The sequence below is a fragment of the Coccinella septempunctata genome, chromosome 7 (assembly GCF_907165205.1).
Source record: "Coccinella septempunctata chromosome 7, icCocSept1.1, whole genome shotgun sequence".
In the NCBI taxonomy this organism is placed as follows: Eukaryota; Metazoa; Arthropoda; class Insecta; order Coleoptera; family Coccinellidae; genus Coccinella; species Coccinella septempunctata.
The window spans coordinates 10,303,040-10,315,697 of NC_058195.1; the positions used below are offsets into that span (position 1 = coordinate 10,303,040).

Here is a 12,658-nt window from a genome sequence, read left to right on the forward strand (position 1 = left end):
ATATGTTGAAAATCATCGTACTATTGTTATTTCCAGTAACACAGATTTTTGATGATGAAAGAGTTGATACTGATGATGATGAATCATCTGTTGACTCAGAAACTGCTGAACTCGAGGACTGCAGAACGTTTGTACTCTCCTTACTACCAAATAATTTGCTAGACATTTCGATTTTTTTGTTGACCGAATCATCGACATAACTCATCGCAATTTCGGTGCTCTTCCACCCTCCTGCACGCTTTAGTGCTAAAATATCTCCACCCGAATCCGCAACCATAGTGGCTCCAGTTCTGCGAAAAGAGTAGGCGGTGTATAACTCTGGGTCTTTTAAACCTAAATATTTCGCTATTTGCGAAATTGCATTAACGGAAATGCAATTTCCGTCTGCTGATTTTCCTTCAGTATGTCAAAAAAAATCTTAGGCTTTCTGTTCCAGGAGGCATATTTTCTGTATAACATGCAGGGCTTGAAGCTGCAGCCATCATCGGTTATGGTGACTCTTCTTGTTGTTAAATTTTTTGTTTGCCGCAATGTCACAATAACGTATTTTCCCATATCTTCTACATCATTCATGTTTGAGGAGAGAATTTCGTCACATCCACAACATCCAAAAACCCCAAATATTGTTACAATTTTCGCCAGCAACTACTGGTCATCAGGAGCATGTAAAGGAAATTGTTCAGCCTCTTCTTTACTTAATACCTTGGCCTTATTTGGCGTATAACGCTCATTTTTTCGTTTCAGAAACGCTATTACCTTTTGAAATCTGCAAATGACAACTAAACGTCATATTTTTCAATAAATTTTTCGAGGAAAACAAACCTGCGAACAGGGGCATTTTCTTTCATTTCCAAGCAGCTTTTCAGCATAGACCATTTTGCCCATCTTCAGTTACCCCAATCACACTATTTTTGTTTTGCCACTTTTTGAAGTCGTCGTATTCTCGCTCGTACCTTGAAGCTGATTTTGCAGGTAATAAACTTGAAGCTACACTGCTTACTGTCTCAATAATTTCTTTTGGTACATTCATTTTCGCTTTCGCCAAAACAAATGTAAAGAAAAATAAACAGACATGTTCATGGCAACGCTTCCATAGCTTACGACATTTGCGAGAAATTATTGAGATTTTTTTGGAATTTATCTAACCTTTTCACAAATGAGAAACAAATATAATATAAAACAATACACGCAAGGTAACGGGTTTTACTGGCTCAAGGAGGTAACAGTTATATACTCCATTCGCCAGTAAAAACCCTCTTACCTTGCTAGTAATGTTATATACTATTTCAGAAGAATTTCGACATATACTTTTATTTTTTTATCTAGTTTCACAATCGACGGTGATGATATTGGAAATTCATTTATCGCCAATTAGTAGTAAAATAAACGTTAATCACAAAATTTTCACATTGGTTCCAATGTCCAACCCACCAACTATGAATAATGACCAATAGCACCGCTATATTTCTACAATGCCAGGCTAAACGAAATACTCAATTAATAGTTTATTGAAAATATTTTCCTATAATTATACCCTGATATCTATTCGCTGTATGAATTATTCAAACGAAAGATAATTTATTATTCAAATTTGGAAATTCATATCAAATTGATTTCGCTCTCATCATTTCCCTCTGAAAATATGAGAGAAAAACAACCGCTTCATTTTATCCCTATGGAACGGAGTTACAAACGTGCAACTAATGTAGCAACCACATGTACAAAAGAAATTGAATTAACGACTGTGTGAAACATTCATCTGATGTCCAAAAAGACATCATATCTTTCATCTTGCCTCTCTCACAGTTCCTATCATGTTTTCTGTATTTCCGGTAGTTTATACGAGGGCCCTTTGTACATAATGAAACCGCCGCAACCGTTTGGTTAGAAACTAAAAGGTATACAATTCAGTATAAAAGAGTGATACGTTCCTTTCGGTAGTATTCTTAATCATTAAAATCTATATCTTTGTAGAAAAGTATTCGAAAAATAGTAGGATCTAAGTTGTCTTCATTCTTCGATTGAAATACATCTGATATCACCCCAGAAATATTATGCAGGGTGTCTCATTCAAAAGTGTCGACCCTAAATAACTCAACAACGAATCAGAATTTGTGAAAACACTCCGACAGGTCAATTTTTGATGACAGGGGTGATGATCTGGGATACAAAGCTTGTTTCTACTAGCAACTCCCTGAAGAGGGTTGCAACCCCACAGAAATTTGGATAGGAAAAGTTCTGTAGCACAAATGTGTGCATCGATTCAAATTTGTATGAATCTGCAGTTTGTGTTCTTATTAAGTAAATATTACAGGGTATTTTTTATGGAATTATGGTACCGATAAAACTACATGAAACAGAGATGCCCTCTAATTGATCGTATGATTTCTATGGAAAGAAAAATACTTTTCACAAACAGTATCACTAAAAATGTACCACAAATGCTGAAATTTCAGAATTGCAGAATCATGCAGCTATAAAACTGTGATTATCTTCTGTTTGACGAAGCAAAAATCGATTCGTTGTTGAGTTATCAAATAACACACCCTGTATCAATTTCAAGTGAAACTTCGCAGTAGAATTGAGTTTCCACACTTAGGCTCCAAACTAAATTCATCTTTCGAATTAAACTTCTGACTCGTGCTGAGATCCAAACACATGAGCGGGTTTGAAACATTTCCTCCCAGTATGACAAACTGCATTATTCATTTTCATGGATCCCCCTGGTACAATGGACGTGTAGCATCCGCATCATATGAGCCATCAAAGATTCAAGAGATATCCTTTTACTCCACAAGTTGCCAAACAAATGTGCTGGTGCTTTAAAGTTTCCTTCAAAGTCGTGCGAAATTTATCGAAACGTTGTTTTAGAGAGCTTCTGTTTTGTGTATACGGTATGTGTCTTGTGTGTTTCTGCTCTAGAAACGGATACTACGCAGAGGAAGATGCAGAAAGCAACGAAGGTAAGAGGAAGTTTCAACTTTTTTTTATGTTGAATTCGTTTCGATGAACAGCTGATTAAAATTTGTGAAAACCTTCTAGGACCCGATTAAAATAAAATAAAATCTTGACACTGTTGTCCCATTTTTATCTCTGAGCTTGAAAAACCGAAAATATAGTACTCAGACTATATTTTTCTTTGGAAACTTTGCAATTTTTATAGCTTATAGATCTTGTAATGCAAATTTGAAACCTCAGTACAATACAAAATTTTTATCCATATTTCACTTGACACCTTTCGATTCTGAATAATTACAGTCTGATTGTGAATTGATTAAAAAAAAATTCAGTCTATTGTTCTAACCTTGATTTATTGAACTAAGGAAGTCTCAAAGTAATATTAGGAGAGTAGATAGCTCAATTCAATTATACAGTAAGAATTTATTTTCTTTCCATCAAGGAGTGATAGAGTTTGATCCAAATAATTACGAATTTATACGATGAACTTGTAATAAATTTTTTTCCAATAAAAATTGAACACATTTGAGTAGTCTCTCGAGTAATTCTTCTTCCCTCAAATCTAATCGAAGAAAAAAAGAAATTTATCAAAAACTTGGTACTTTTCAACATCATTTTCATATCATTCTAGCGAGAGAAAAAATTATCTGGTCAATTTCTGTTGAGATCCTTTGTCTCATAATTCCGAAAAGTTCATCAATTTTTCTGAAACGGCATAAGAAAAAGTTGAAAGACTTCAAACAATTCTCATTCAGAGTCTGAATATTCTAGAAGAAAAATCCACATTTCCAATTCCTCATTTTTTCCGGTGTGAAAATTCCGATAGAACTTTTCCTGGTATTTATCTTGTAGACCAAATGAAACACTTTTTTCAATCGTATATTTTAGTCTGCAATTCTATATACATTTTCAGAGAACTTCCAACATGGAACGGAAAACTTCTTCAAGTTTCGATACAGTGAAGGAAAAGTAAACAGGGTCAAAAACGCCTCAAGTTACCATTGCGTTTCAGTGAAACTTGGACCAATTGATTTATTGAAAGTGCGAATTTCTCGGACCGAAAGAGTTGGATATTGGACAGGGCCGTATCAATAGAATTTCTTTTCTGGAAGAGTATGAAAGTGGAAAATCTCACCTTAGGAATCCAAGTGTTCAAGCCAGTTTATCTTGCGTCATCCACCTGCAAAAAAAATTGTTTAAAACTGACACTTTGTTGAATAGATTAATTATTCGATAGACAGTTGGGACAGTTTAAAAAAATGGCTTTGACTGTGGTGGTAGCTAATTTTGATTGTTCCAGAGAGGTTAAGCATCAGTCGATTATATTGAGGTGATGGGTGATGAACACCATTCACCCCAATATAAAAGAATCATAAATTTGCAATGCAAACTGTTCCTTTTAACCTCTATTCCAAATGTTTCAATAAATGTATATTTGTTTATTAGTTCACACCAAAATAACCATGTATTATGGTAACATCCATGTTACCTCCTTCTGTTGAGTTAATAGGTTTCCATATCCCTTTACACTTTGAAGAGCAAAATGAAGCTGATCTACCTTACAGTGTTCTTAAGATTAAACACATCAACTAGACATAGACATCTTCCAGAATCGATATTATGTAGTATTTCAGAAATAAGAGGTGATTTTAATTCGTTGCAAGTAAGTCACTTGTTGGGTATTTGATCCAAGCTGCAATTTCTAACCCCTTGTTGTTATCATCGTCATCAACTTCTCAAGATCTTTCCTTATCTAGACAACTAAAAATAAAATCCCTCGATGTCTGCAAGCTTTGGCACACGTCATAACACTTTTACCACACGGAAACCCTAAGAGACCCATCAGCTAGGTATCTACCGCGAAGTTTAACAACCCTCCATAAACCCCCACCCCTCGATCAGCCGGACCTGCAGTTGTAAAATGTCGGAAGATTCAAGAAAATACTGCTGTCAAGGCGTAAAACGCTAAGAGGGGGTTGTAAAATTAATCATCATTGAAAGAGATGAATTTATGGGAAGAGAGATCGTTTTCCGAAGTTTTTTCCGATATGGCCGTTTTTCACAATGATACTGTTCGATTCCGTTTCAATTATGGATTTGTTAATAGCCCTCGTTAACAAGGGTACACTTCCCCCGTTGATGGGATCCGAGGGGTGGAAATACTTAGGCGGGATGCAAAAGTTCCAAGTTCTCGATTTTTCTGACAACTGTAGGTATTGGAATTTGTTTCACGTTTTTTTTCAGCAAGGGATGTGTGTGAACAGCTGGTAAAATGTTAATTGCTCTGTGCTCCCCATTAAATTGCACGACTGTCGATGAATTTTCACTTCTGGTCTGCCTAGAGCATGACTAGTTTCGTGACAATGTAATAGTTGCTAAATCGGAATTTACTGGAGCATCGTGGAGTCCTAGTTGATTTCGAAGATAAGATGGTGGAAAAAAAAGGTTCTATGATATATGCACTCTCAGCGGTGGGGAAAGCGTCTGCAGGTTTTCGAAGATTTAAAAAAAATCATCAAGTGTACATACTCAAGCGTGTCAGATTGAGATACTGTATATGCCCTACGTGTCTCTGATAATGAATTCATGTTAAACTGGTAGTTTGCGTGGTGGGTCTGGCAGTACGGGAGAGTTGAAAATGGTAAAAAAAAATTGTTTCGAGCGTGTCAGATGTTAATTGGACCAAAAGGAAGCTACTTTTCAAGAGACTGACAATTTGGTCCTTTGAAAATGAATTGCGTGTCAGATTTTTATATAGATGGTTTTGCAGACTTGTTGACCCATTAATTTGAAACTAATCAGGGGGGTTTTCTTAATCTGAGAATTTGAAGATGATCACAAAGCATTTTTTTAAATATCTCCCATTCTGTAGCTATAATCATTTATATGTTCATGATGAAAGTTGTAGATAATAAAATTCCATACAACTTTTGTCTGAAGCAATTTTACATACCCTTAACCTTCTTCGAGTTAGCAGGAGATAAGGATGAGGAGCTTAGCCACACATGCAAAGGCCAAGATCAATGTAGAAACCCAGTCTAATGTACATCCATCGCCATATATCGCGACAAGGATGTTTTCAAAGAAAATGCCGGAACAGGTCAATTTTTATTCGGAGGGGGACATATTTTGAGCAGAATTGTAAGCCGAAATCTCCCCAACCCTAGATGTTGCGGCTATCACCCCTAAATTCTTAATGGGAAATAGGGGGGGTGATTTACCTCAATTGAAAGATCACTTGTCCCTCTACATGAATACTATAGTTTTGCAAATTTTTATAGATTCCTCTAAGTAGTTACAGGAGGTGACAGTTTGAAAACTTGTTAGGCCAATTATGTCTCGACAAGGATGTTTTCAAAGAAAAAGCCGGAATAAGTCCATTTTTAAGGGGAGGCGGATATATTTTGAGCAAAATTGTAAACTGATATCTCCTCAAACCTAGGAGTTGGAGCTATCACGCCTTAATTCTTCATAGGGAATAGAAGGTCTCCTCAATCTTAGGTGTAGGGGTTTGTCACACCTAAATTCTTAATAGGGAATAGAGGGTAAGCTAAACCTCAATTGGAAGACAATATGTCCCTCTACATAATACTATTGTCTTCCAATTGAGGTTTAGCTTACCCTCTATTCTCTATTAAGAATTTAGGGGTGACAAACCCCTACACCTAAAATTGAGGAGACCTTCTATTCCCTATTAAGAATTTAGGGGAATTTAGGGGTGAAAACCCCTACACCTAAGATTGAGGAGAATTTGGCTTACAATTCTGCTAGAAACATGTCTCCCTCCGAATAAAAATGAACCTCCGGCATTTTCTCTGAAAACATCCTTGTCGAGACATAATTGGCCTGGCAAGTTTTCAAATTGTCAGCCACTGTGACTACAGTGAAAAGGACTCAATGAAAATTTGCAAACCATATTATTCATGTAGAGGGTCAAGTGATCTTTCAATTGAGGTATAGCTCACCCCCTATTCCCCATTGGAAATTTAGGGGTGATAGCTCCTACAATTAGGGTTGAGGAGATTTTGGCTTACAATTCTGCTCAAAATATGTCCCCCTACGAATAGAAATTGATCTGTTCCGGCATTTTCTCCTCAATCATCCTTATCGTGACATAATTGGACTGGCAAGTTTTTAAATTGTCATCCTGTATAAAAGATCATCACCAGCTGTGTTTTATGCACACATTCACCAAAATATATCCCCGATACTTGAATTTCAAACGTGTTGAAGTCAAATATTTCAAAAGATTCAACGACAGTCGATAAAATGCTAAAAATCGTTTTGAATTCGAATTTTATATATTCGATTCGCTTTCTCATGAAGCTTGTGAAATAATTACATCAATTCCAAAGATTGAGAATCCAAAGAAATACTCTTTATATTTCTCAATATATTCATAAGCTCACGAGAGTACGGTAGATTCGGGTGACTTGGGAGAGTACTGTAACTTGGGACAATTACCCCCCTTGCAGATTTCTTTGTTTCTTACCATTTATGGGTGCAGGGACAAACTTATGAGATTGTGTAGCGTCTTTTCGGTTAGTTTAACAATTAATTCCTGTTGAGTTTGCAGAGTGACCAGAGCGTTTGAATTGACAGGAAAAGTTAACCATTTCAGGAGAATAAAAGCGCGTTTTTTATGGCCCTTATACTTTCTAGTGTCCTGTACATGTATTTCACTTTGTGCATGTGTAATTTTTTTCTGGATACGTGGAATATTGGGATATAAGATATGTCATGAAACAAGGTTCTTTACAAATCAAACGGCAACACGGATCTCATTCATTTATTTTGTTGTTTCATAGGGTGACTTGGGACAATGCCGAATAGATACAAGCGGCGCATGGCAGCAGGAAATATGCCGATTTTTCGCAGGATATTTTTATTTACGTTATTTCCACAAAGAAATCACCAAAGAATGAAAGAAATCAATGTTCCCTTGTTTTGTTTCGTTTTTTTACATTTGAGTTGCAATATATTCACTTTCGCTGTAATAGGGGTTTATCATTTAATTTCCTTACCGAATTTCAACAATATAATCACAAATTCTTCAAACTTTTTGAAACTGTACACCGTCCCAAGTCACCTATTTCATTTGAGAGTTGAGAAATCAATAGATTTTAACTTGTATCCCAAGCTTCCCAACTCGGTGGGTCACTTGGGACAAGTATATTTTATTTTTTTCAAAATTTACATCCCAATTCTGAAGCATGGTTTATACCCTAATCAATAATCTGAGTCATTAAGCATATTCGAACCTCTTTTTCAGATAAAAAAAAGGTCACCGTTTTGAAAATATGTCAAGTTGAATTTCAAAATCGTCCCAAGTCAACCGAATCTACTATACACAGATGACAGTTTCACATCCCGAAAACCAAACTCTCGTGACTGTCACTATTCCCAAACGTCCCATCCATTGATTACTCTCCGCTTGCGAATATCCTCTACATCAAAATGGATGTTCGCCCATTCCAGAATTGTATGGTTGGCTCTCCAAGAAAAAATACCCATTCTCCACCTAATAACTGCGTGCTTCAAGCTGTTGGTATGATATATATCTCTCATTTCAGAGGACCAGGTGAAGGAGGAATTCTACAAGAACGTGAGCAGGGAGAAGGCCGAATACCTCTTGGAGGATCGTCAGGACGGCACCTTCATCATAAGGCCGTCGAATCGGTCGAAAGTTGGAGTCCTATCGGTGGTCCAGGACAACAAAGTTTTCCACCTAAACATCAGGAGGAGGGACGACGATTTGATAGCTTTGGGAAGTGAAAAAATTAATGAGAAAACTTTCGAGGACCTCGATAATCTCATTAATTACTATATAAGTAATTATCTGGTTTTGTATTCTGATGAGCAGCAAACTTTGACTCTGTTGTTGCCTTATAGGGGAAAAATAAATTCCTGAAAAATTGAGCCGACTTTCATTCGAGATCAGCAATTTACCTGTAACTTTTTTAACATATCATTCATAGATATAACATAACAAGACTCGCATTCGTACGGGCTAAAAATTCTCTTAGATGTCGAAGAAAACTTTTGACAACTTTTGCGATACATCCATGAATGTTTTTGATTCAATGGAGTTTATAATTTAAAGAATAAACCTGATTATGCTGCTGAATAAAACTCTACCACACAAACACATTTTTAGGAAGGTTTTAAAATTTTTGTTTTCGTTTCTTGTATTTTCGTTTATTCTTGTTCTCTTTCTTCAATTATTCATTATGTGCAACGAAACATAATCATCTGTAGTTGGGGAGCCGAAGAGGGAAATTCGGGATTTACTCGAGCGTGTCAGATTAATATAAGGGGACATACCTTGGACCCTGTAGAGTACCTCTACGAAAAATTAGACCTGTATATAGGGGGAATTGTCTAGAACAGCCTGTCAGAATAGTAAAAAAAACGATCATTGTACATACTCGAGCGTGTCAGATTAACGTATATGTGGTTAATTACATGTTGAAAAGTATATATTCTCTTAATCTGAAAATTAAAGCGTGTCGAAAATGTGTGGGAGGGCGCCAAAATTGCAAAAAAAAGACACGTGTACATTCCCGAGCGCGGTCGCGTTCTTTCTTACGTTGAAGCTAATGATTCAAGAAGAACGGAAAAAATATAATCTGACAGTCTTAGCAAGCCGAAACAATAAAAATTGCCCATAAAGATCACATAAATCAGTTTTTTTGAATTACCTTCTCCCCTGGGCTTCAAATCTTTTTCACATTCAGTATCAAAGTTGTAGAGCATAACATTTTCTACAAATTCTGTCCTAAACAATTTTTTCTACGTTCAAACGTTTTTTAGATATATGGCGATTAATGCGAGGTGTTTAGCGATACATGCTGAAGCGAAAATTCTCTGGTTGGAAAATAGTACATTCTGAGGATCAGTCAGAGACAACAGCAAAATTTCGTGTCTAATTTCGAAATTTTCATCATGGAAATACCTTGTCATTTTGACAATTGGATGAATGTACATTAGAGTGAGATTCTACATTGACCTTGCCCTTTCGCATGTGTGGCTAAGCTCCTTGTCCTTAGCGCCCTATAACTCTAGAACGGTTGAGAGTATGACAAATTGCTTCAGACAAAAGTTGTGTAGAATTTTATTATCTACAACTTTCATAATGAATACAAAAACGATTAGAGGTACAGGCAGGGGAATATCCGAAAAAAAGCATTTTTATCATCTTCAAAGTGTCAGATTAAGAAAAACCCCCCCTGATTAGTGTCAGACTAATGGGTCAACACGATTAACCATCTGTTTGAAAATTTGGCACGCTCGAGTATGTACAAGTAACGATTTTTTTTTTACATTTTCAAAGGACTGCTGTGACCTTCCGTCACGTCCAAATTGTCAGTCCCTTTTTTTCGAACTTAAGATATCACCCATGTCTTCCAGTTTTCTCGTTATGATCATGAGCTACCATAAAAATACCAAAAATTCAAAGAACCCAACTCTTGAAACAAAGTTGGACCAATATAACTGATATTGGAAAGTTTTGTAAAATAAAAGTTTGCTTCCTAATTTCTCTTATAATGCACCGTTTTCGAGTAATTCGATGATCAAAAATATAAAATATCTGTGAAATTCGAAGAATTGGATACTTTCGCTGAATCCAATTCTGTTTAAGGATTTTTCAGACGTGTAGTGTCACATAATTAGCTTTTTTTGTAGAGAATTTTGATTTTCCAGGGATGGTATAGCTTTTGACCTCAAAAATATACTGTTTAAATATTTCTACGAGTCAAAAACTCACCCTGTATAGGCACCTTTATCAATTAAACTTGGGAAATGTATTTCTTGTCATCATTATTTTTTATTATTATGATAAACTGTAGAATGGACATGAATTGGTAAGTTTTGAATCGGTCACAAAATTTCCGAACTTCGTTAAATTATGTAGGGCAGTATCTGAATTCATTGCAATTCCTTCTTTATTTTCTCTGCCTCGTATTCGATTTTATTCTTTTCAGAATAATATGCAGGTCCGTTGCTCACAAAAGCGCCTTGGCCTACAAAAAATACACCATCGTGCATCATCATTTCGCGGCCCTTTCAGAACCCATACGCTAAAAATGTCTACCATCCATTTCGCAATATTGCCCCTTTATTGGAATATCCAGTTGAAAGCATTATTTCCACACACACACATACACAGTTGCAGGTACTGTTCATGAAATAGAGCGATGTAGATTGATAACAGAGAGAAAAACGGAAGAAATGCCAATTTATCAAAACGTGTCAGATGTATTTTGAGCTCATATTGTGTTCTGAATGCGTCCATTAGGGCGTCAGGTTGACAGGACCGGCATAAAAGATTCAGCCCTTGCGCTCTCCGCACGCCCTTCAATTTAAAATAGCTTTCAGTGCAAAATCAAATGTGACAGCGAGGTAGAACGAGATGGAACATGTCAAGGTTCTAATTAATGACGGAAGAAATGAAAGATACAGGGTGAAGATGCAGCAGAGAGGGAACTGAGTTGAATCGTTGCATGCTAGGTGACACTATAACACTCTTTCACGCGTGATAGCATCAGATCCTTCAATTTCGTTCCTTTTCCATCGAGGTGGGAGTTGTCTTACTCTGATGGAGTCAAGTAAGACCGAAACTATGGTCAATATCTACTCTTTATCGATGAAATGATTAGATTCAGATCTTTATATTTTTCGTTATTTATATCGACGAGAGGTATATGAACATTACCATTGATTTTATTCAATAGATCCATCATTTATACACATGATTGTGAATAGTGTCGTTGATAGAGAACCATAAATAACACGGAACCTAATAAAAGCAGTATCTCCTGATGTAGGTCCCAATAAAACGCATTGATTTAGTGGTGAAATAAAGTTTTATTCCTGACAACGTCTCCTATCATTCTTCTCAACGCACACACACAGACGCAGATGTTGCTAACATGTGGTCATAATGTATTTTAGCGCTCCTCCCCCATTGCGGTTTTTATGACCAGGAATAAGGGGATGGAGGACAAAGCGGGTTGTGAGATTTTTGCCATTAAATCGATCGAAAATGTGATTTTTTTTGTTCGGTTTGTTTTGTTACACGAAAACTAATCGGTAAACTTTTGGAGGTAGTTTTGCTGGTTTTGCTGTTCAGTTGTTCGTGTTTGTATACATTACATTACATTACATTACAGGCCGCTATCTATTGGTCACTTCATCTCATGTTCAACTTAAGAACTTCAAATAGCCTAATTTGTTATCTATTACCAGAAGAAATCTCTTTGTCCAAAGAAATGTTTTTCACGGTTACTAGAGTTCACTCAAATCGTTAGCGCCTTTACTGTTCAATATTTTCGCCATAGCTGTCTCGATAATTGCTGACATGATTATGCCTGTAAGAGGTGTTGGAATTAGATTCAGATTTGATGGAGGCCTATTTAACCTCAAGCGCCTCAGAGCAAAAACCCGTTCAATGGTTATCACGGAACTTCAATATACAGATAATGCTGGACACCAATAAACATATATACGAAGCTTTAGGCCTTAGACTCAATATCGACAAAACCAAACTCCTGGTAAGTCCCCCAGAAAGTCTTCAAACACATATCAGCCTGGAGAATGAAACCCTAGAACAGGTCGAGCAGTTGAAATACTTGGGAAGCTTCATAAATACCTACTAGGGTTAACCTAGACACGGAAATACACAACCGTGTCAATTCGG

The 12,658-nt window shown here is 36.4% G+C and overlaps 1 protein-coding gene across 1 annotated transcript; it reads left to right on the forward strand.

Moving 5' to 3' along the window:
• The first annotated feature begins 2,688 nt into the window (after positions 1 to 2,688).
• Positions 2,689 to 8,877, forward strand: LOC123317517. The gene is made up of 2 exons (XM_044904088.1): positions 2,689 to 2,963; positions 8,532 to 8,877. The coding sequence occupies exons 1-2, from the start codon at positions 2,756 to 2,758 to the stop codon at positions 8,867 to 8,869; spliced, it is 546 nt and encodes a 181-aa protein (XP_044760023.1). The 5' UTR covers positions 2,689 to 2,755; the 3' UTR covers positions 8,870 to 8,877.
• Positions 8,878 to 12,658: the final 3,781 nt, after the last annotated feature.

Excerpts from the sequence above, each read along its gene's own strand:
- LOC123317517 (XM_044904088.1), top strand. The coding sequence starts at position 2,756 with ATGAGCCATCAAAGATTCAAGAGATATCCTTTTACTCCACAAGTTGCC. Across the intron at positions 2,964-8,531 it reads AGATGCAGAAAGCAACGAAG|AGGACCAGGTGAAGGAGGAA; the intron begins GTAAGAGGAAGT and ends CTCTCATTTCAG.